The sequence below is a fragment of the Phasianus colchicus genome, chromosome 20 (genome assembly GCF_987193195.1).
Source record: "Phasianus colchicus chromosome 20, bPhaCol1.hap1.1, whole genome shotgun sequence".
In the NCBI taxonomy this organism is placed as follows: Eukaryota; Metazoa; Chordata; class Aves; order Galliformes; family Phasianidae; genus Phasianus; species Phasianus colchicus.
The window spans coordinates 3,401,287-3,426,535 of NC_143455.1; the positions used below are offsets into that span (position 1 = coordinate 3,401,287).

Genomic DNA, 25,249 nt, shown 5'->3' on the forward strand with positions numbered 1-25,249 from the left:
CCCAGCCTGCCCAGGGCATCCCTGCCTCCCACATTCAGCTCCAGCACATGGCAAGGCATGTGGGTTGTGCTAGGACAGGTGGATGTGATGCTCCAAAATGAACTTCATAGCCCTTGCTGGCTCTTGCTGAAGCTCTGAGGTGAAGACTGATGGTGAAAGAGTTACTTCTGTTAAGATGGAAAGGAGAAATTTGATTTTTCCTCTTTCATTCCAGCAGCTCCACCCTTCCAGACCTAAATCTTACTGATGTCAAGATATTGTTGCACATTGTTTTGGCTCCATATTGCTTCCAGCCCCTATCAGAGACTTGCAGGTCTCCCTCCTGATGTTTTCCTGTTTTACTTCATAACCAGCTTGGCTTTCAATCTGATGACTCCTGGAACAGCTGCTCCCAACTTTGCTACCGTCATTTACCATCCAACTAGCATCTCTGACAAGCATCAGTAAGACACTTTCTGGTTCTAGAAATGTCTTCTAATTAAGCTCATGACAAGGAAAAGGAGAACTATCTCCCCTGGAGGTATTGCACCATGCTCAGAGCTCATACAAGTCCTGTTGCACTTCAAAGGTAAGAGGCACAGAAACATTGCTGCAATGCATGTTCTTAGGAACGTACCCTCCTCCCTGGCATGGGGAATCACAAAATCATGGAACCATTAAGGTTGGAAAAGGCCTCTAGGATCATCCAGTCCATCCATCCACCTACCACCAATGTGCTCACTGGCCACATCCCTCAGTGCCACATCTCTGTGGTTCTGGAACACCTCCAAGGACCCCACCACCTCCATGGGCAGCCTGTGCCAATGCACTACCACTCTTTCAGAGAAGAAGCTTTCCTAATATCCAAATTTAAAGGAAGTGCTCCTGGATGCTGGGAGAAGGCTCAGTAGTAGAGAAGAGCTTGCTGAAGAGCTGCTTGCAAATTTCTCTGATCTTCCCAGCCAGATTATCTGAGCATGAGATGAAGCCATCAGCTGGCCCTGCTGCAGGAAGGTGAGTGCCCCACAGCTAACCAGGGCTCACATGCAAGAGGCAAAGCCCGTCAGCATAGCTTGGAAAATGGCCTCCTCCTCTTGAAGGGAAGCAAACAGGTGCTTTAGTCAAGATCCCCAAGTCTTGCCATAGGCAAACCACGCACAGGGATCTCCTCACCTCCAGGCTGGGCACTGAGGTCATAGTGCTTTGAGAAGAGATGATCCAGTCCTTCCACAGGATGAAAGGACAAACCCTCCCCCAGGCACATGGGATCTGATAGACCTCAAGCAGACCGGTGTAGACACCCACACAAGTTTCTCAACCTACTTATTTGCCACTGCAGTCAGTTTGGAATAGCTCTTATCTTGGAGGTGACAGTGTTCACCAGTGGGCTCATTGCTGATACTTCACGGAGAAATTGAGAAGTAGAGGGTTACCATGGAAAGTGTTTTCACTAACAATGCAAACCACACATGCATCAGAGTTAGATGCAAAAAACACAGCAGATGCCTTGTGCCTATTTAAGGGTAGTATTGCCCAACCAAAAGGGACTCTAACAAAGGCAATTCAAGTTCATGAGTTCTGCTTTCTTAGGAGCAGATAAAACAGCCTGTTGCTCTTAAGAGGAATTCAATTATGTTAGGTATCAAGAGGAAGCCCTTCATCTTTAGAGAGCTGCAGCAGCAAAACAAGCAATGCTGTGCATCTGCTTCTGGGTTGCCTTCAGCCACTTCACTACATAGCAGCAAGCACATCCTCACCTAATGCTACATCAATATGCCATTTGCTGCTTGTTACAGAGCAGGTTCATCACACGTGAGCAGAGGTGGTAATTTTTAATTCATCTTTTCCTCACACCATTCCACTGCCTTACAGATGAAGCAGTAATCATGCTGCAAAGTGAGCACTTTGGAAGCACATTTAAGGGCAGTGGGAGGAATCCCAGCATTAACCTCACAGTGCACAAAGCACACACACCCAGCTGTTGGGACGTGGCACCCACAGCAGGGAGGGACACCTGCAATTCCTGGTGCTTTGCTGGGGATGATGCACATCAGCAATGATGCTGTAGCACCCAGAGTCCAGGCCAGGGACAAGGGCAGAGGGGGAAAAATGCTGCAGAGCAAGACTTTAATGCTGCTTTGATTAAAGAACAGGGCTCTGGGTTGGGTGATGGCTCATCCAGCCACACCTCCAGCACTCTGTAATTGTATTTGTGCAAGTGTCAGCAGTGTGATGGGCACACAGCGTGCTGAGCTCTCTGACGCTCCATCCCAGCAGTGTATTTTGGAGCTGGGGCACAGCATAGGAAAGGAGCACAATATTTCCTCCTCTGCCAAAGATTTCCAATGAGCTCACGGGACACGGGCAGCTCCCTGGGGGAATGCAGAGAGCAAGGCCAGTGCCTCTGGAAGTGTGGACGGCACGGCCCCATTCCTCCTAGCAGCCAAACAAGCCACCAGAGCAAAGGAAAGCTCCACTCCAGCACTTGGCTCCAAGCTTTGTTCAAAGGGTATTTTCAAAAGAGCCTACAATTTAAAATGCCATTAAAAAAAAAAAAAATCAAACTGCAGCCAAAGCTGGAGCTCCGGGGGCAAAGCCTTGCTGCCTGTTTGTGTTTTGCTAGCACTGTCCTCTCACAAATACTGGCTGAACATTTAATTTCGCCTCTTCCCCTCACTCCCACAGCCTCACATAGGAAGAGGAGAGTGGGCAGCCTGGAGACAATTCCAGGAACATGTTGTTCTCCCCCTCCTCGTCCTGCCAGCAGCCACTGCATGCTGGAAAAAAAAATGCTGAAATCCAACAGGAGAGGTTAGGTATAAAGCTTCCGAAATGCCCCCTTAGATGTACTCAGCAGTCAGCTCAGCGCTAAATGACAGAATCATTTCCACCTAAAACAGGCTGGCTTAAATCCCTGAAGTGGGAGAGCCCAAGCACAGAAGAATCCCACCCAGAGAAAGCAACCCCACAGCAGAGGGGCTGGGGCAGGCTGAAGGCAAAGAAGGGTCATTTACCCCTCCAGCGGCCCTCTTAAAACTGAAAACAGGATGAGAGAACCCTGAACTGAGTTGGGTGCTGGTGTTTGCTGGTGACAGGGTTAGAAGCCTTTGCAGCAGCAGCCACGATTTTTCTAGAATCTTCTCTGCATGGCCAAGAGAAATTCCCCTTCCCCTGCAAGCCCTCACATGGGTCTTGCTGAGAGAAGCCCCACATGTGGTTTCAGTGGGATTTCTGTCCCACTTCAGGCCTGTATTTCGGAACAACCTTGTTTTTAACCACCTGGTAAGTCTTGTAGGACATCCCTGTCCCAACCATCTGAGATCTTCCTGCAGCCACACTTGGGAAGGCTGTCCTCAAGTCACACAGTGCTCCTCAAGCCTCAGAAACAGCAACTACATGGAGGAGATTGGAGGGATAAGGCTTTTTGACTCGCCAAGAGGAGATTTTTTTTATGTGGAGAAGCTGGTGGCCTACAAATTGAAGTGATAGAAAGTGCTGAAGCAGAAACACAGGCAAGAGGTTAAAAAATCTTTCTTAAAGGGCTGTATTGCAGGGGAATGATGGGACTGAATGGCGGGGGCCAGCCACTGTCCCTCCCCTGGGCATTGCTTATGTAGGTGATGTTCAAGAAATGCGTAGATGTAGTACTTAGGGAGATGGTTAGTGGGCAGTACTGTGGTAGGTGGATGGTTGGACTGGATGCTCTTAGTTGTCTTTTTCAACCTTAACGATTCTATGATTCTAAGTGACACGGTGAGAATGGTTTTCATGAGGAGGTCCAGCCCTGGGGATCACAGGCAGGCATGAGCATCCACACTGCACTGCTAGCACAACCAAAAGCATCAAGCAAGCACCAGGGGCCAGCCTGTCTCTCAGAGGTGTTCCCAAAATAACCCCAGAGGCATCAGAGAGCCTTAAGAGTCCTGCCTGGCCACGTGTCTAAAATTCTCCAAAAATAGCTCCTGCTTCCCCTTTGAAAAACACTGCGGTTCCCGATGCCTCACAGGAACTCTGCTTCTGCTTAGAGAAGCCACAAAATAAGTGAGCAGCCCAGAAACTGATCTACGAGCACATCTGGAGTCGCCGAGATCAGCTTTACGGAGAAGGAAAAATAAAGATTTTAAACAGCACGTGTCAAATCCAGGGACCTTTATTTCTCTGGAATGGAAAGAATTTGCCAGCCTGGCCGAAAAATTGCAGGCGGCGATCGTACATTCTTTCAAATAAAAAAAGAACACACACACGAGTTTGGCTCCATAAATTTCTGTCATAAGAAACAACTTTGAATTGTACACCAAGCTTTTTACAAAGCATCCACGTTAAGATGGTTTACTGTGCTCTATCACATTCTCGGCCATTTATACAGAATACACCATACCAAATGCTACATCAGCTTAAGACATTTTTAAAAATTAGTATTAAAAAGATACAAAGGCATGTTGGCTTTCATTTGGGTTTTTATTAAGACATGGAAGTTTTCTTGGTTTGTTTTCCTACGGAAGTCACTAAAAAAATATAATAACTTAATTCATAAGGACAAGATTGGTTAAAAATCCAGCCTTGCTTGCTTGGCAGCCTTCTGAGCTCGTACCTCTGTTGCTTCCATGAGTCTAACAGCATCGCAGGCTGCAGATGTGTCCTGCAGGGTCTCAGCCTGCACTCCAGATCTGGCCATGCTCTCAGTTACTGTTCAGAGTATTCACCGTGGCCAGGAAATATTCCCTGCCCAAAGCTAAAAGCGACCTTCAGCCAAACAGGGAGTTTCAATCTGGGCCAATTTCACATGGATTTAGCCCTTTGTCTTTTGCTTCTTTGTACATCCTTTGGAAGTCTTTAAATCGAGGGGCACAGCCTAACCTGGCTTCCCCAAAGTGCATGCGTCCTGTGAAGAGAAAGTCTCCATCTCCTGGTCTCACCCCACACTCCAGCAGGGTCTTTATTTGTCCTCGCCAGTTCCCACTCTCCCCCATGAGTTGAAAGACTTTGCTCTTCTGCCTGTACAGTTTGTTGATGCCGACGTGAATGACGGATTCTTGCTCTTCTGCCTCGTTCGTTACATCTTGAATGGAGCCTCTGATCACTGGGAACACAAAAAGGATGTGAGGAAGGGTTTCCCCAAACCCCCAATTGGAATAATGGGGTCCAAACTCAGCCCCCAGTAGCCAGGCAGCTCAAAGGGAAGTGATCTCACTATAGCAGCCCTGGGTTTGGTTCCTTGCTATTTCTAGAATAGAGTTTGTGTTAGTAACCTCCAGCACACATTTGTGTTTGTTACAGGTTATGTTTGCAACCTGTCCAGGAAAGGCACCCACCTATTAAATTCAAGCACAAAAATAACTGCATCAGAAAAACAGTATCGAATGCAACAAAGATTTATAACAGCAAGTTACATGCTTAGAGCTCTGACAATGTACTTTCTGTTCTGCAGCCATCACAGATACCAGCTAGTACTGATACCAGCTAGTACTGATTTCCTCTTTTAAAAGGGAAGCAGAGAATTATTGAAACTTTTGGTCTTTTGTCAGCAGCCCATTTTAGAGCAGCAAGTAGAGGTACCCAAAAAGTCTTTGAGCTTCTACTTCCACCATGCCCTGCCCACCCTGGGGAAGTAGGTGAGCATTTTGAGGTCATTCTCATGTGTACCTCACCCCTTTGGACAGCATTTATCACAAGAGGGGTTTGGCAGATATGAGTGGGTGTTTGTCACTTTTTATGGAGGTTTGGTGACAGATGCCATAATCAAGAGGGACAACAAAGGTGGAGGGAAACAATAACTCACCGAAATCACTAGTGCAGACGGCCAGGAGGACCTCTGTGTCACTGCATGGTCGGCATGGAGCTGGAGAGAAAGGGGCAGAGTTAGCACAGGACCAGAGGATAAGAAATAAATAGCTGGTTTTAAATGAACCAAAATCTGCTTGGGGGGAGCAAGGGATCTTTGGGTCCAAAAATCTGACAGGCATCAACAACGCTAAGAGAAATGCAGGCCAACCCCACCCCCAAGAGATTTTTGTAATTAAGTAGGAATATGGATCTCTTTAACACGCCTGCTGGGATGTATTATCCAGCAAACACCCCACACACTCACTGCTCTTATGCAAAATGTGTTTTGATACCGGGTGCATTTGCAGAGAGATCTGCTGCGAATTCAAAGCTCTTGAAAGCGCTTTGAAGATCATGTGCCTTTTAAAGGCTGATGGCAAAGCTTCTTTCTTACAATTTCTATCAAGTGTTGTTGGGCTATTTCACAAGCCATTTAGTCTATCACCACATCAAAGTTCCAGGAGGTTACAGAGTGGGGGAGGCAAAGAAGGGAGAGAAAAACCAGCGCATGTGTTTGAGGGCGTCAAGGCAAAGCGGAAACTTGAGCCTGTATCTGGTAGAGCTCAAGCAGTACAAAGACCATTTCCTGTACTGCTGGAAACATTTGGATATCTGCACTAATCTAATCAATGCAAGAATGTGGCTCCTCTTTGTACTCAGCCAGCTATTTCTGAGGAGAAGGTGCTGTAGTTGCAGTACAGATGTTTCCATAATGCCCCACTGAGTTCAGGAATTTGCTTACTATCAGGGTCTGCCCTGCCTAGGGATGCTAATGAAGTCTTTCCACTGGAGGCTCGGGGATCAGAGCCCACTCGAAGTCGTTCTGAAGGACATCGGCCAGAAAAATGAACACCCATTGAGCTGCTCTGCCCTGATCCACGCAGGTGGGAAGCTGCAGGAAAACAGGGCTCATGCTTTGCAGAGGCAAATCATCAAAACTACATCAAACCAAACCCGAAGCTAAAGCTTCACCTCTCCTACACACCTCCCCCAAAAATGTGATTTTGAACCTCAGCATCTGCAAGCACTTAACTGCCAGATCCTCGAATTGTCACACCCTTCCTCTCACTGCTGTCAGCTTTCTGGAGGAGTTCATCCATTGCACAAAGTACCACCTTGAAACTCCCCTAAACAGCACTCAGCCATCAGCCTTCCCCAGCACAAGGCAGCCTCTGGCGTAAGACAGGGCAAATCTCTGATTCTTTCCAAGGTCCCGGAAAGGCAGTGATCCAGAAAGAAGGATTATTGAATCCAATCCACCAGATTTACTCTAGTCAGATGATTAATACACAGCGTAACATGCTGTTTAATAGGATTAAAGGGAATGGAAAACGCACATTTCTGTGTGGAGATATTTGAAGGAATTATTCAGAAAGGTTAAGAAGCTCTAAAAGGAGAGGCAGGAATAGGCAAAATAGTTTTGTTAAAGCATCTGGATCATCTGCGTATTTCTACTGAGTAGAACCTGGATGCCTTCGGGCCCTTTAGAAACAATCCAGCCCTCGCTGGCCTTCTTTCCCTCACGCTCCCACATACCACTGCATCTCTTTTCCAAAAAACTTTAGAAACTGTTTAATATCAGGAGAAATACAAAGCCAGCCAAAGCCTGGACACAAGTGGAGTACTACAATAATGTCAGTCTACAGCTATGTTAATTTTTAGACTCAAGAGACTTTGATTAGTGGCTAAACCAAACATCCAAGTTTCATCTGACAGAGAAAATTCTAAATCACATCACATCCCACAACGGAACCATTTCATTCATGGCACCCACCAAACCCACCCCACCCCACCCCATTCCCCAGCCTCCCTCTGCCCACATCAGGTCCTGGCTGATGTGACCTGAAAAGCTCTGGGAATCCTGCAACATTTTCACACGAACAGAAGTTCTAAAAACACAACTGACGGACATCCACAAAAATCACAGCTGGATTTTTGATGCCAGATTTCAGATATTTTCTTCTGCAAAGATCTCATAACAAAAAGGCATCCTGGACTTCTCTGAGTGAAAACAGTCTTGCTTTAGACCAGACATCTCTGTAGTTTGTCCAACCCAGAAAATTGAAAAAACAGAATGACTAAGCCATTTTTGTTCTCTAAATGAGTGCAACACAAGCAACTGCATTAAAGATGAAAAAGAAAATAAGTGGTTCCATCAATTTAAATAGACTGACACTATAATATGTCAAATGAGCAAGTGTACGCATATACATGGAACAAAATCATTTTAATTGCAGACTCTAGGCAAAATCCTGCATCCTTTTTAAATGCAGAAGGAAATTAAAAGTGCTCAGTATTGCTCACACTAGATCATTACTTACAGCCTGCTTCAGATCCATGCTGACTCACAGCAGTTTGGTGGCATGCAAGCTCATTTAACAACCATTTACCACCACCCATCGCTGCAATACCAGACAGATGAAGAACAGAAATCCTCCTCTGTGGAACAGCTCCCACATCTGCATTCACAGAGTATCAAATACATCCTGCAAGTGGCAAAAACTAGCTATGCAAGCACAGATGGAAAGTGAGTTGTGAAGGATTATTGCCGAGGTAAATGGACCATTAAAAAGCAAATAACATGCACTGGCTACAACTAAAGCTTCATTCCTGTGCAGTCTCATAAATAAAATCTTAAGAAGGAGACAGTGCTTATGCTTTCTTTTGAATTACAGCCATGAAAGAATCCACGTGTTTATGCCACAGCTTTGTTATTTGGGGTGCCCTTCAGCACCAATCTGCATTGGGCAGCAGGTGTTTTCCTCTATCAGTAGGTCAGAACCACGCGTACACTTCCAAGCTAAAAGAGGAAGCACCCTTACTTGTGTCAAAACTGAAGGGGAAAAAAAAAAAAGAAAGAAAAAAAAAAGGGAAAACCAACATTTCACGCATGCACAGCAGGTGAAGATGTTCATTTTCTGAGCAAAGGGCCCAGTTGCCAAACAAGAGGCTGTGTTTGCCCAATGCCCGACTCCCTGGGGACAGCTCGAGGTCTGCCCAGGTTCTCATGTCCCAGAGCAGAGCTCCGAAATTGCAGCAACAACACCAACGTCAGCTGCACTAATTCCTTTAGACTCAATAAGCCAAAGAGCCTTGATTCACACAGCAGCAGGGGAAGTAGGAAAAAAAAAAAAAAAAAGAGAGAAAAGCAACGTTTTATTGAAGCCCTCTAAAGCCCAGATGCCTATAACTCAACCGCACTGCTTGTGGCATAAAGCCTGCATTGTGCACGTCGGCTGCCGACTCTCCTGGGAATGCCTTTGATGGATTTTGACAGTATCCTGACCTGAAGTAACCTGAGGCAGCCCTCTCCCTCCACCCCGCGGCCCGGTGCCTCCAAAGGCCTCTCTATTCACCTCCCCGCAGAGGGAGATGTAATTACATCATTCCTCACGAGCCAGCAGTCATGTCCCAGCTGCTTTGAGCGATTTGCCCTCTGAACCTGATGTTACCGAGGAGGACGCAGCGATGCTAACAATAGACTGCACTTGTTGGCCAACAGCTTTGTTGAACACGCTGCTGATCTTCTCCATAGGGAGGCTGAAACGCTCTGAACGGGGCAGACGTGGCCCAAAGGAGAGCCTAGAGCTCCAGGTGGTCCCCAACGAGGCCAGTGCCAAAGAGCTGAGATGGCTGAAGCCTCTTCCCACCCTGGGGATGGATTTAAGGTCACCTTTAGTGCTGCAGTTTAGCTTGGGTCTCCTCACCACTTCAAGGGCTGTGGGTAGGTGGTGTGCTCCAAGGGCACACATCCCTTTTGGTTTGGGGCACCATAGAACTCTTCTTTCCTTTGAAAGAGGGAGGTGAGGATAACCATTATTCAAAGGGACGCCATTGTTGTTTAGGACAACAGTTCTCTGCAGGACCACCCATCCATACTGACCCACGATGCAGACATCATAGAAACCACACAAATAGGTCTGATCTTCCCTTGAAACGTTTGTTTCAGCAGCCACACAAGGGCCTGACCAACCTCAGCTTACTCCAAAACCAGCTTCCATCCAGTGAGGAAGAGGAGTTTTCAGTCTGCCCTACATTTCCTTAACATGCCATCAAGAAGAATGGATGAACCTCTCTGCAAGTTCTCACACTCCATCCCAGAGCTCTATTTCCTCACCTCCACCAACCTCCCCCATCCACCCCACAGCTCCATCTAGGCTCTGCTGAACATCATCATCGCTCTGACAGCAGACACAGGAAGAGAGACAACCTTCAAGCAGAAGTGAAAATATTGAATGCAAAGTAATTGCAGAAAACCACCTTGCTGAGGAATACCCTTTGGTTTCATTGAGCTCGTACACGCGTGCGGTGTGGTGGAGGTGTGGAGGAGGGAGGCACACAGCTGCTTCATCAGCACTTCAATTTCTCGTGTCGTACATCACCCACATGCATTCGTATTTCTGAATAACTCTTTCAAGAGCAATCAGACATTCCAAGTATCAAAAGCTCCTGAGGAGGCCCAAGCAGGGCTGGAGCACTTTTTTAGCCCTAGATTTGAATCAGTTGATTAAAACAAGCATCCCTTCCTCTTGTTGGTAGGCTCAGCAGAAGGCATTCAAAGGGGTTTGGAGGTTTTGTTGCAGACCAGACTGCTTTAAACCAAGCCAGCCAGCATTGCGGCACCTCAGCCTGCAGGATGAAAGCTGCCAGCCTGACATCAGCACCGGGTCAGGCTGAACAAAAAGTACCCACCCACACCCTTCAAACTCTTGTTGGCAGTTCAGTAATTGCAGCCATACTGGAAAGGGCATCATAGGATGAATGTCCTTCCTGGAAACGCAGAGCGCAGGCTTCCGGGAGCAGATGGTAAAAATAGAAATGTGGTTTCTCCAATGATGCTGCATTTCTCAGTCATATTTCTGAGCCCTCAGCAGAAATGACTATGGCTCAACCAACTAGTGCATGCAGCCTGGGCACAAGGGCTTAAGGGCAAAACATCATATGAGCACAAAAAAAAAAAAAAAAGATCCTGCCCTGATCCTACTTCCACTAATTAAAGAGCTGAATAAATTCTTTTAATTCTTACTTCTCAACTTTGCCTAGGCTTCCTTTTTGAAAGGACTGCTTTCCTGTCACAAAATTTGGCAACCCCTGGTTCACTCGGCCCTGACTAATCATCTTTCTAAGTGTATCTCCAGCTTTCCAACCCCCTCAGAAAGCTCCTCCAGAGAAAGCCAGAATAACTTTCATCCTCCAAACAACCCCCACAGTGAAACACCACTCCAAGCCACATCAACACATCTGCATGTCAGTGCCTCTTTTTAAACATAAAATGGAGATGTAAGCCAGGAGCTCAAACCAGCAGAGCCACATCCAGCACACCTGTGCTTAACACAATACCTGCAGCCACACACAAGGGGAAAACGTGGCCGGATGACACCGAGCAGCTGGGCTGGAAGTCACAGACACCCAGTCACAACACACAGAGGAGCTCTCTCATCACTCTTTTGTTTTACAAGGCTTTCCTGTTCTTCGGATGGGATAGGATTACATGGTTTTCTGCAAGCACTGCACTTTTCCTAGCGTGTCGGTAGGAAAATGCCAAGCTGGGGAGCAAACCCAACATTTGGGCTTGTGCTGATCCCAGCCCCTTGGCTCGATGGCCATCATATGGGGTCAGGAAGGATTGTGCTCCTTAAACCAAAAGAAGGTTAATGCTATGAATAATGTACAGAACCAGTTCAGTGCTTTTCTGAAGGCAGAAAGAATCATCTCCATTATTTGCTGGAAAGTTAATCTGAGCTCTGTGCTAAGCAAAAAAACTCAGTGTCTCCCTCCCTCTATCACCACAATTCAGCCAATATTTGGTACAGAACAAGATGGTAATTCAACAGCCGGTCCACAGTAATGATGCTGCAGTGAAGATCCACCTCTAATTTCTGTGTCTGAAGCAGGGATCTCGGTGACTTTATATCTTCAGAAAAAATCACCTCCTCCAGCCCCTTGCCTTAACTCATTTCCAACATTTGGTTCAATGTGCACATATGTACAGGTTTCCAGAAGTAACTTGGAAAACAGAAACCACTGGCCAAGAACTATTTAAACCTGCAAATAAGTTTAATGAAATGCAGACTTTCACATGCTGTGGCACGGACTGTGCCAAGAGAATTGAGTTAATACCACATCCTTCCTGCACAGAATAAAAAAAGCACACTGTAAACCTCACCAGTAGAGATGTGATGACCTTCGCATTCTGAGAAACGTCAAGACAAGAGTCCATAAACCAGAAATTTATCTTTTCACAGAAATGTCTTCCAAGAAGGTATTAAAGTCCTAAGTACCAAGGAAGACTATTTATGTAAACAGTTTGAGGGAGAGATTTGGTACAAGGCAAGCTGCATTTGCAACAGCTTTCAAAATGAAACTTGGCTCAGCATCTCTGGAGCACGTAAGGGTTCTCTGGGGTTGCACTGCAGAGTCAATGCCTTTCTGCCATTCCAAGATGCAGCACCCATTCTGACAAATGAGCTGAAAGGTCAGCTAGAAACACAAACAGCCATTTGTTGAAAGGGGGGGGGGGAAAAAGGAAAGAAACAAAAGAAATTGCACAGCAGTTTTTATTCAAGCATCACCAGACACTCTTAAACTCTACCTCCAAGCACCAGTGGCTCCAACCCGGGAGAAATCCCAAGAAGTGTCACGACTTCACAACGCTTCTTGCTGTCCCAGCTCCTCTGGGCTGCCAACTGCGTGCCCCCAACACCTTCTTCCTTCCCTGTTTCCCCTCCTGCCACATGCAACCATTGCTCAGCCACCATTGCTGCTTTCTGCTCTCTCCCCACTCGTTCCCAGTGTGGAGCTGGGCTCCAGGCTTGGTGCTGATGGAGAAAAACTCATGGCAGAGCCTCACTGGGACAGCAGCAGTGCAGCAGTAGCAGGGTCAGCACCTAGCTGAGCTCCTGCACTTACCCCTTGCATCACCAGTCCTATAAAAACCCTCAGTTACAGTCAAGCCTGCAGTGTATCACATCCAAATAGCTGTACTGAGTAAACCAAATCTTTAGTTTAATTCCCTCTGTTCAAATTGCACCAGCAAATAGAGCCCAGCAAACAAGAAGCTTCTCAGCAATTACTCTCTCACGTGCTCCTGTGCAAGCAGCCTCAGTAACCACCTGCCATTTCTTTGCTTTCTCTCTCTCTCTCCCTGCAATTAAATAGAAAAGCAGACAGCAAGTGACTGCTGGGAACTTCTGCTGTATGCCCACAAGACACCAACATAAAGCCATTAAAAAATAAAATCAATTTGTTTGTCCCCGAAAGGATGCCCTTCTCCTTCCTCGAACCCCTGCTGCCCCACCAGGGACCAGGAATGGGAAGCTCTGGGCAGGCACAAGGATGGGGCTGAGATGTTGGGGGTCAGAGATCCCCTGAGGGCTGCAGGACCTGGGGTCCGAGTTCTGCTCCTGCCCCACAGCTGCAGCACTGCACCTCCACGCAGCCCCGGCACCCCCCAGCAGCACAAGACAGAGCAAATATTTCTTCTGACTGAAAAACAACAAAGATTTATGGCTTGGCTCATCATCCCCTCTTGAAATTCACTGTGAAAATATTTTTTTCTTCTAAAGAAAATGCCATTTCAGGGCCTTGTAAAAGCACGCGCTCACCAGATCGAGGAAAACAAAGTTATAAGGGAAGTTCTGATGTCTGGTTTGGTTTGGTCTGTGACAGACAGCTAACAAAACACTCCGTTCAGACAGCGTGCAAGGGCAGGAGATGAGAAGTTACATGGTGTTGTCTCTCATGTCCCTGCCAGGGCCCCGCAGTCAGCACCCATGGGCTGAGCTGTGCCAGCAGCACTGTGCAGCCTCTCCCCATCCCCACCTCTCCGGGCCATTAATGCCTCCTATGGGGAGCAGGATAGAATTAAGTAACGAGTGGCTGGTTAAAGTTAAATCCCAAGAGCGGGGTAATGACAGATCAAAGATTAAGTGATTCTTTAAAAAAAAAATAGCACTTTTGCATTCACATCCACACAGCCCCTTCTCCTGCCTGTTTCTAGAAAGCGGATTCTTTCTGGTATAGGGGAGAGCTCTGAAGGAACACAGTGAGTGTCGTTTTAAACCCAGCTTTACTGGGTCAGCACATTCTTATAGGGGGCTCAGCCCCACGCAGGGAGGTGATGGATGTGATACCACTGCTCTGTGAGCCCCACAGAAACTTACTTCAGGTTTTATATTTGAACAGGAAAAGCTTTAAGATATATATATATATATATTTTTCCCCCTCTTTTCTTGTCATCCTCAGACCTATCCTACATAGAATTTTTCCTTTTTTCTTTGCTTTACATTTCTCACTTCCATGTAGACCTTGACTACATTGGTGTAAATCTGCTGACAGCCCCACTGGGGCAGAGCTCCATCCTGCACACACAGACGATCCTGGGGATGGGTTAAAGCACTGGAAAACCCAGCCAGGCTCCCCATGCATATTTAACAAGTCACAGCTTTGGGCCCAGGGCAGCTTCCAGGTACCCACGTCACATTACAGTGAACGCTTTCTGGCTTCTACAACAGATTACAGCTAAAGAAATTTTCTGCCCTGCAAATCAAGCCCCCAGCGCAGGCAAATTCTGACGTAAGTTTCTTATTCCTCCAGGAAGGTGGAGGGACAGGAGGAGGAATGCAGCTCCCCCATCCCCTCTATAACTACAGCCTCAGGAATTAGCAAACTAAACACTTTCGCCGAGCGAGCACAGAGCATTATTAAAGACTGCCAAGCAACTCGGCTGGATTGCAGACCTGGTGGTGGGGACCATCTCCTGCAATACGTAAAGGTCAGCGCAAAGCAGAGCCCCAGCTGCCCGCACAATTCACCTGACTGCTTATTGGTTTTGACTGCCCACTGAGTTGGGAAATAAGCTACCGGCATTCGTGGCCAGTCTAGCAAAAATAAGCTATTTTCTTACAGCCTGTCCCCTGCAGCTGTGTATTTATCATTGCTGCTCCATTGTCACCTCGTCTGCCCGCTGCAGAACCAGCTCCTGCCCTGGCAACATCAAAGGGCAAGCGGGGCCACAGGAGACTGCTGTCCAACCCATTTGCTTGGGGGAAGGAGAGCTTAAATTAGGGCATCCCTCCGTTTTATTTTATTCGTGGTTGAATACTTCTCAGTTCAACAGTTTCGCCTTATTGAGGCTCACTGATTCCTGAAAGCATCAGCCCTGCTCAGTGTAAGAGGGTGTAAGTGGAGCATGTGTGCTGCCCGTGCATCAGAACTGCCCTTCAAAATCACTTCACACAGGAAGAAACCCAAAAAGCTTTGCTCTTAAGCTCTTAATCATAGCCCAGATACCAATAAGCGTTGTTAATTTCCAGTCTGTTTTCTCAGACCAGTGAATTAATAGCTTACAGGAAATAGCTGAATACTGTCCTTCATTAGTTAACTGGATTTATCCAGTTCTGCTTTGTTTTTCAGATACCCATTTGAGCACAGTACCTCCTATCTATTAATATTCTCAGCCAGGTAAGCAGCATTAATAAAGAAAACATATCAAACAGTTACTAGAACCTGCACTAAGTGGGGAGATGCCATCAAGATAAAGGGCCATTTTTGTTAAAGTTTGACTTCTTTACTACACAAAAGTGGGTGGGTAATGAAAGTGCTTTCAATTTACCTCCTGAGCCCTAGCAATCAAATTATAGATAACCCCACGAGCGCAGAATGGGAAAGGCAAATTATGCTCGTGTAAAGATGGATCCAGAGCTTGGATGCCATATTCCTGAAATACAGAACTCAGGGAGCAAATAAAGGTCCTTTGGTCCTCCAGCGCTTGGTCAAACGTACAGAGCCCTGTTTCAGGGTGGTGGAGGAGCAGCTGAAGAACAGGAAAAGCAAATGACTCTCAAGGGACCTTCGCCCTTTCCACAAGAATTTGATCCCAGCAGACCCAGACCAGGCAGTTTGGGTGGATCATGGCTCTCCGAACACCGCTGGGAGCTGTATGGCTGGAGAAACTCCTGGCAAAAACTCCATCTACCTGCCAGTATAGCAGCCCCGGAGTATTTTAACCCAGCAGAAGAGATTAGAATCAACAGAACTCAACAACCTAAACGAGTTCTGCAGCTTCTCGATGGCCTTGGGCCAAAATGTCACACTGCCTCAGCTCCTCCGTTGGGCTTCAGAGCCACTGAAAGCACTCGCCGAAGTCAATGGCCCACCTGCATGGATGGGAATTACATGGGGGTCCAACCCAAAACCTAATCTGAAAATGAAACCATTTTCAACCACATGGTTGCCTTGGGTATCAGGGAGAACACAGCCGTCAGGATGCCTGAATGGTGAAGCTGACCCTTCCATGGGACTGCGAATTCCCAGTGACGTGAAATGCATTTTTTTGCTGGTCACCATCAGACTAAAAACCATCCTGTGCCAGATTTCAGAAACCTGCATTAAAGCATATCAGTGTACAATACGTATTTCCTCCAATTAGGGAAACCTTTAGAGAATGTGGTAAGGCAAACTCAGAGCCAAACTCCCCAAATTTGGAAAATCGTAACGACTCGCCGTGTCTTTCAACCTTCCCCAGAAAAGGGAAAGGCTTATTCAGAACCTGTGTGTGTTTTCTGCTGAATTATTTGCAAGGCTCTGATTAAGTGGGAAAGAATGGCTGCAAACTAATAAAACTTGAGGTTTTCTAATTAAACCACAGGCACCCTGCCAAGCATTGCTGATTTGTTGATGCGCCCTGCAATGTCAGGACTCTGAGGACACAACGGGTCATTAAAGTATTAAACAGATGACTTACACTCTTTAATCAGAGCTGGGATGCCAAGTTAGGAAGAGAGAGTAAACTCAAGGGCAGAGTACAATAATTATCACCAGGAAACAAACACACCGTTGAGGGAAAGTCGAGAGAAATTGTGAGCGATTGCTGGAATAGCTATTGCACAAGGAAAGGGCTGGATCACCAAGCCCCACACCTGGGTCTTTTATGACCAAAGCTGAAGCTTCAGGCACCCAACCACGAAGAGACCACCGCTGACTGCAGCAGACTGATCAGCAAAGAGCATTTATTTGGGGTTTTCGCACTAAAAGCAGAAGCAGCTACAGAAGAAAGAAGGTCCACAGGCTGCAAGGGGTCCCGAATGCATTGCTCCATAGAAGCCTCGCAAGCTATTTGGCAGTTTCCCCAGACATATAGATATTTATAGGAGAATAAAAGTGCTCATCTGACTGAGTAGTGGAAAGAGTCATGTATGGCATTTCCATCGTGTTCTCACCCCCCATCACCCCTCCCTAGCATCAGAATCCAAAAAAAGGCAGAAGAAATCATTTACAATACAATAGAGATCCCTTGTTTGCCTTGAAGGCTCTGCTGATGAACTATTAAAACACTTCTTCTGTCCAAACAAGACACGGAGTGTGAAGCAGATAAGCCTCCTGCATTGTTTTATAACAGCACTGAGAGTCAACCAGCGTCTGTCAGAGCTGAAAACACAGCAGTCCTAGAAAAAGTGGTTTAATGTGCCTATCAGAGAGGAAGGCTGAAGTCAGATTCAGCCCTCAGTCTGACTGCTGAAAGCCTCTGAAGAAAATACCCAAGATTTTACGTGGAGTGCAGAGCACTGAATTGTGAGAGCAGCGTGGTTTGTACTGAGATGGTGAGCACGCTCGACTGTAGCAAAGCTCAGAAGAAACCATATCCACGTGCAAATTGAAAACAGAGGGGATGGGCACTCTTTCTCTTGGGCTATTTTTATGCATATGCAAAAACAATTTCAACTTTTCTTTGGGAAAAAAAACCACGTATCTTGACTTTTCTTGGTAAAGTGTGACTTGCTTCTTGCTGGCCTGCCTGCATCTGCGTCCTCACAAAGAAAGGAGCACTGACTCTGGGAACATTCTCCAAATAACTGATCAAACAATGTCTTTAATGTCTTCTGCGATGGAATTTTACTACATAGCTAGCATTCTGCACAGCATATTCATCTTTGAAGAAATGATCTTACAGGGAAAGCAGCTCTGCAGTTGGTGCCAGAGCTCTTTGCAGCTCTTGTACAGTGAGCAGAAGTGGTGAATTCTGCTTGAAACGCACAGCCCTCAGTACTGCCCTGCAAGTTGCACGCAGAGCAGGAGCAAAGAAAGCAACTTAAATATGTGAATATTTGCATTTTTTTGTTTTCATGGCAAACACGCCATCTGTCAGTTATCAGGGTTACTGCATTAGCCCTCAGCCCACTGCTGTCTGGCTGTTAGGAACTGTTTTCAGGGTCGAAACAAGATCTGTGGAAAAGATCTGAGCAGCCAACATCTGCATGGCAGCAGAGCAACAAGAATGCATGAATGTATTAATCCAGGGTCCTGTTGTGGAAGAGAATGGGACTCAAGCTCTTCAGTCATCTACCCAGAACAGGATGGGAGACACACAGCCTGGAAATACAGCAGCAGCCTCATCAACCACACTGCTGTGAATCACGTGGCATCTCAGCCACAGCACAAGGTATCGTGCTGCCCACCCTCAGCAGCCCACGCTCTGCTCCTTGGGCTGACTTTTGGGACACACTGTCCTCCATCTGCTGCTGCTCAGGTTGCACTGGGCTTCTCCCCTTCCAGGAATCAGGGATAAAACCTAGAGGTGATTTTGCATGGAGGAGAATCAGACACCACCTATCTGAAAAGGTCGACCCTTCCCAGTCATCCTCCACCAATGCTAGTTATTCTTCTTCTCAAACTGCCTTGATTAGCACAAGTATGCTACACCTACAGCTTTAGTTCTCAAGTGGAATCACAGAATGGCTCAGGCTGGAGAGGACATCCAGGTCCAACCCCCTGCTATGGGCTGGTTACCAACCACCAGATCCATCCAACCTGGCCTTGAATGTCTCTGGGCTATCAGACTTTTAAGGCTTGTAAATTCCCCCTTCCTACAAACTTTTGTTGGTATAAAACTCCTCCCTGCAGAACCTGATTTGCAGAGTGGGTGAGAGAGAAGACACCGCTGGCACCGTGCAGCATCAGCCTGCTGGAGGCTGTGCCACTGCACAGCAATGCTCCAGAGAGTGAACTAGGAAGAGCTGAGGAAGGAGAACACCAGAGAGGAAAAAAATAATTGGGTCAGCAAGTAGCAGCAGTTGTAGAAGAAAAAAAAAAAAAAAGACAGAAAAGGAGTTCCTCCTTGTTTGTTATTCAAAACATGCAGTGGGGTTTTAAAAACTGATTAAAAAAAGCGGTTAGCCAACTGCTGCAGCAAGGCTCGGAAGCCCAGTTCACACTGGAGTTCACTGCAGGGTAAAGCCAGTTCCTGTGATTCACCCCAGGCCTGTAAGGGGAGAACTGTTCACAATGTAGCCCTTAACAAATCGTTTGGAGTTCAGCCTGTGCTACCAGCTTCCAAAACACAACAAGGAATTAAAAAATAGATATCTATTCTTCCGCAATAGCTTGTTTATAAAACATGCCCTTAAAAGCACATGAAATTCAGACCCAACCACTTTCCCACTCACTCGCTCTGCCATCTGTTCTGCATCCAATACAATACGTGAAAACGCAATCGATATCCCAGAACTCACCAGAAACTGTGTGCAAATCAGATGCAATCCCCCTGCTCATCAATTCGTACTGGAAGCCTGTAATCTTCCTGCTAATGTCCTGCTGGGGGGTGGCCTCGACAAACAGCCCCCCCTGGTCATAGCCAAAGCAGTACACCTTGCTGGGGCTGCGCTCTCCATCTCGGACCAAGAGTTTCAATTCTCCAGTTTTTTCCAAATAAATATTTGCTCCTGCAGAGTCCTTGAAGGGCTTTATGCAAACAGTCAAATGTTTGTAGGAGGTGGGTGAAGTGTTGGGTCGCAGGTTGACTATGAGTGCTCCCGTGGGATACATCCACTCTATGGAGCCTTCGGAACAGCGGAGGTAGACCTGTTCAACATCCTTCTTGTGAGACTCGTGAGTTAAGCCGCTGAGGGAAGAGAGAAAGAGAAAGTTAGACAAATGACAGAGTTAGTAAAGCAAATGTCATAACCTCAAACCTTCAAAGAGCCACATCAACAAGCGCAGGAAATCTACTGTAGGGCTGAGTGTTAGCCCAGCCAGCTCGGCAGCTGCCAGAAGCATTCATCTTAATATTAAAGGACAATTTTTAAATCGTCTTCCAAAAGAAAACGTCAAACCACTAATAATTGACTTCAACATTAAGTAGGACATAAGCACATGATCAAACGCAGCTAAATTACTACAGCCTTGATTACTGCCCATCAGCTGAGCTGTGGCAAATGACTGGGCGCGTACCAGTGAAACACGTACACTGCAGCTCCCTTCTCGGTGGCTCACACCAGCACGGTCTCCAGCCTCACAGACCTGACCCCACCTTTCTATGAGTACTTTGTTCCTCTTCCAAGTCTATGTTCCCAATGGACCTGAAACTGGGAGGGAAGCCAAGCTTGCCCCACAAGCTGGAGCAAAGGGATGCTCTGGTGCTGCTGATACTCCCACCCCAGTCTCCAAAATAGGAGGTGGGGAAAAAAGACCTCCCCCCACTCCTCATTCATAGCTAGGAAGCACAGGAGTATGCTCCCCTACTTTCCTCAATATGAGGTTTAAACCTTTCACTGTTTAACTTCAAAAAGCTCTGAGCTATGGGTGCTCAAAGGGGTCAGTTGGTACTGGGACAATGGGACATCACCACTTCTGTGTCCTTGCCCAGCACTGGTGCAAGAAAACAAACACCTCAGCAGCCATTTTGAGGGCAGTAATCACAGAGATGGGACCAGAGCAACACAGGGATCCCAGGCCTGTGGGATGCCCAGATTGATGGGAAACTCATGGTAAATCCTACAGCCTGCTTGTCCAGGAATGGCTCTGACAGCTCCTGCTGCATGTCGCTGCTACTGGGCCAACCCTGCACAGGTTCTTTACCCAGACTTCAAGCACAAATATTTACCAGTACTTAAAGAGGGACTCTGGTACTTGAAAGCCTAAAGGAAAGCTGGCGAGGGCTCTGTATCAGGGAGTGTGCTGATAGGAGAAGAGGAACAGCTTTCAACAAAGAGAGGGTGAATTTAGATTAGATATTGAGAAGATATTCTTCACTCAGAGGGTGGTGAGGCCCTGGCACTGCTCTGCACACGGAGCTGTGGTCCCCAACCCTGGAGGTACCACAGGCTGTGGATGGGCCCTGGGCAGCCCCAGCTGGGGGACAGGCAGCCCATGGCAGGGGTGGGGCTGGGGGGCCTTAGGGTCCACTCCAACCCGGCTCCCAAATATAAGGATCTTTTATTCTGTGCCCATAGAGCATCACCCACAATGAGGCCCTGAAAGCAGCTCCCCGATCTGCTGTTCAGCACTTTGGAGAAACTCCCATTTACCAGATTAACCAAGAAAGGATAATATGTAAAAAGGACGAAACAACTTGTCTAAGGGTACACAGGAAATCTGTGGCAAAGACAGAATGTGTTTTAAAATAGTGCAAGTAATGACATCAATCTCTGGTTTCTCAACAGAAACCTCTAAATCGACAGTTCTTCACCCCAAAGATACGTTCACGTGCTGAACGGGGTTAAAATTCAAGTCAGCATTTAGAAAGTAACAAGAAACTGTTTGTAAAATGGGGGGGGGAAGGATGGAGGGGGGGGTGAAAAACACACACACAAACCAACATATGGTTTGCATTTACTGTTGATGTGACTCATTATTGTGAGTGTCAGTGTGACCCACTTGATAGAGGTTACACGAGGAAGCTCAGGACAAAAAGTCATATTTAATAATAATATGCCTGCAAACTTGTGCTTCTGAATGATCTTGAAAGCCACATCAAGAACACAGATGAGGAGAATCAAGGGACAAGTTTTTGACCTCTGGTCTCTTGCCCTCCAATTCAGTAGTGCTTGACGCGTTCAGGAAACTTAACTTTCAGTGGGACATTTCAAGTTGACTGTAAATCCACATCTGGTCCACAAAATCAGCTTTCACCACAGCACGAGTGTGATGCCGCTCAACAGAAAACACAGAAGTCTGTTCTCTTGCAAGCAGTGAATAAGTAAAACTAAATAGTGTGAAGTTTATTCCACTGCACAGAGACAAAAGAAACAAAGCAACAGAACAGCCCTCATGCATCACTTGTTCCTTCTTGGGACATCAAAACAAGCTACGTAGGATCTGTAGGCCTTCTACTGGCAACTTCCACTCCTAAACCTCAGTGTTTAAACAGAGGGAAGGTGCATGGGGCAAAACTCTGAACTCATGCACTGAAACTGCTGTTGCAAGTGATCCTACCAGCACTGAGGCACTGAATTTCTGCCAGAGGAAAAAAAAAAAGCCTCTACATTCATTTTGTTCAAACAATCATGCTGCTCAAACAAAATAAAACAAAACAGGGCGGACTCTGAAATTATCTTCTGAAAGCCAATTATATCCCACAGGCAAGAGTGATGCCATTAGACAGACACATCAAGCACAAGTACCTGTACACATTAAGCCCTATAATAAAGGGTGACTCAAAAGTTAAGCAGATTTCAAAATACACGCCAGTGTTACTTAACAGCAACCACCATCATCCCGTCAGACCTGTCACTTTGCTTGCAGTCAAAATGACATGTCACCACATCAAGCTTGTTTAATGCCATGCTTAGCTCTTGCTAGCCAGTTATACCATGAAATAAAAGTCCATACCATAAAATAAAGGAGGTCTATTTTTTCTATTTTTTTTCCCCCAAGTTCATCATGTTTTTGTTGCTTTTAAATTCACAGCAGGCAGATATGGCAGCAGCCTCACGTTTACAGTGATGAGCCATCCATCATCTCCTTCAGATCTCTGCAGTTTATTGGGACTTCAATCTACAGCAAGCACTGCTTCCTCATACCAATCCATGAGAACATCCTGAATCACTGCACTGGTCTCCTCATTCCCTTTCTGGTTTCAGCCCTGCCCCGTGTCTGCCTTGAAAGATCTATGGCTGTGTTGGTGCAGTAAGCAATTATGCTGCACTATGCAACAGGTGCTATTCAGAAGAAAAAAAGGACGACAGGACTGGCAGTATCTACTTCTATTTCAGATGCTCTGAAGAGTTACTCAAAGCACCAACATCCTCTCAGCACCCTTCAGTGAACGCAGAGAACTTCAGATCCTAATTTAGGGGATAATTAGATAATTAAGGATGACAACATCAAGACTTCCCTGATGCAGAGAGCAAGACCAGTGGGTGTAAACTGCCACCTCACAGCTGAATTCTCACTCTTCCAGACTGTAACAATAAGGTCAGAGCAGCAAATTCCCAGCATGTCAGTGGGGTGGTTTTGCCCAAAATATTGTGAAGTCACTGCAGCAAGAAAACCTGAAGCTACAGCAAGAGTAATAACCAGGCACACACCACAGCAAAGTTTCTGCTTGCTTTCTGGACAGTGCTCTCCTGGAAGCTCTGTACTAAGCTATTTATTAGGATGCTGCTGTGGCCTACTGAGTGTACTTAAATTGCAGGTGTCACATTGTGCACTGCATCACATTCCCCTGGAAGCATGAGGGATATGGATAGGAATCCCAGCACACCTCACAGTACTCAGGGATATGGGTTGGTCGCTTCACAAACTGGTGGGGAAAAAAAATCATATCCAATAGATTCTATTTTCATCATTTTTAATATAGACGTATATAAAGGTGAGAAAAAGCCTTCAGGTTTACTGTAGATGATCACTAGGCCCTCAGTCTGCCCACATAAGCCAACTTAGAACTTCTCAGCAAGAAGAAAGACTCAATTTTAGTATCCAATTTCATAGGCTTTTCAAAGTTATGGCCAAAATATAACACAAACCACCCAATGACTTCAAAACATTACATTCCACAATAGAAAATCCTTTCTGACCTATGTAGCTATTAAGTATCCACACTGAAATACTTAATTAGAGGGTACTTATTGGGACATCAGAGTACCTTCATCCTTCCTAACTGCTAGTCCTTTAGGACAAATCAGGTGCCAGTTAACACCTTAGGAGCAGCAGCATTTCTGGTGACACCTGCATGCGACCAGTGAGACCAGAGACAGCCAGGCATGCTCCATCCCCTCCCCAGGGGCTCTATGGGGACAGCTGCCCACCCAAAAGATGCACACAGCTGGAATGCTTAGGGATGAAAACAGGTACAGTTTTCAGGGCAGGGAGGCCGGAAAAGGAAAATAATACAATTAGGAGTTTGCCAGAGGACTAATAGGTTTGGCCCATATCGAACGGACTCGCCTTCAAGTGGATTCACAGGGATTAACGACACATCAGTTGTCAGAAGTCCAGAAAAGTTTAGAAAAGAAGTAAATAGCGGCACCAGCCTTCAGACAGCCACAGATAGGAAGTTGTTATGCTGCAAGTCAGCCCAGCTGTTTCCCCACTTTGAATTCTCCCTACTCCAAAATACCTTCCTGACACGAGCTGGCCCAACTTTTATTTTACAGAAATTCAGATCTCAGCAGAGCAGCGAGCCAACATTTCTGACTCCCCAAGCAATTCTCTTCAAGCCGACAGAAAGCCAAATCCAGCAGCGCTCGCCTGTTCGCAGAGAAGCTTTTTAAAACCATGAACAGACCCAACCGCACACGCTGAACTTATTACGAGCAATTAAAGGAGAGATAATTCGGGAGATAAACGTTTGAGAACAGGCGTCGTTCCTTATTCAGGGCAATTAGAACAGATCGGAGCGGGCTGCGGCAGCCCAGCGCTCTCGGGACGGAGCGGGCAGCTTCCAGGACCCGCCGGGACGGCGCTGCTGCGGGGCCGGGAGCGGCGGCGGTGCGGGGCGGTGAGCAGCGCGCTGAGCGGCGGAGCGGCCCGCAGGTGCAGCGCATCCCGGGGAACCGCGCATCTCAGCGCCGATCGCATCCCTGGGGAAAGCGGGACAGCCCCGGGAAGACGGTCGCGGGGACAAATCTCTCCTCGGGAACGCGGCACCGCCCTCCTCCTCATCATCATCGTCCTCAGCCCGCGGCGCCGCTGGGTAGAAGGGAGCCTGCCCCGGCCGCTCCAGCCCTGCTCTGTCCCGGCCGTTCCAGCGCTGCCCCGCAGGGACAGGAGAGCGGAGCAGAGCAGAGACGCCCCGCTCCCACCTCGTGTCGCCCCGTCCCCGCACCCGGCCGGGCATCCCGCTTTCGCCCTTTTGTTATCGCCCCCGGTTTCTCCCCGAGGTGAGGGGACGCGGGGCAGCCCCCGCTTTCTCCCCCTGGCCTCACCTCCCCTTCCAGTTGCACAGGTCGCTGGAGTACTGCGCCTCGGCGCCGCCGCCCAGCAGCAGCCGCAGCCCCAGGAGCAGCGGCAGGAGCCCGGCGGCCGGGGCGCTCCGCATGGTCCCCCCGCCGCGACCCCCGGCCCAGGGCCGAACGCTGCGCGGGAGCGGTGCGGAGCGATGCGCGCAGCCCCCGTGGGCTCGCCTACATGGCGGGCAGCGCAGGGCGGAGCGGAGCGGTTACCCCATGCCCGACTCCGCGCTGCGCCGCTTCGGCTCGGCTCTGAAGTTTGCAGCGGCTCGGCTGCGGGC

General features: G+C 47.4%; 1 protein-coding gene across 1 annotated transcript; it reads right to left on the bottom strand.

Moving 5' to 3' along the window:
- Window positions 1-4,113: 4,113 nt before the first annotated feature.
- METRNL (meteorin like, glial cell differentiation regulator) lies at window positions 4,114-25,249 on the bottom strand. Its single transcript, XM_031599178.2, has 4 exons — window positions 24,945-25,249; window positions 19,311-19,699; window positions 5,759-5,818; window positions 4,114-5,059 (listed from the first exon to the last, which is right to left on the bottom strand). The coding sequence occupies exons 1-4, from the start codon at window positions 25,055-25,057 to the stop codon at window positions 4,743-4,745; spliced, it is 879 nt and encodes a 292-aa protein (XP_031455038.2). The 5' UTR covers window positions 25,058-25,249; the 3' UTR covers window positions 4,114-4,742.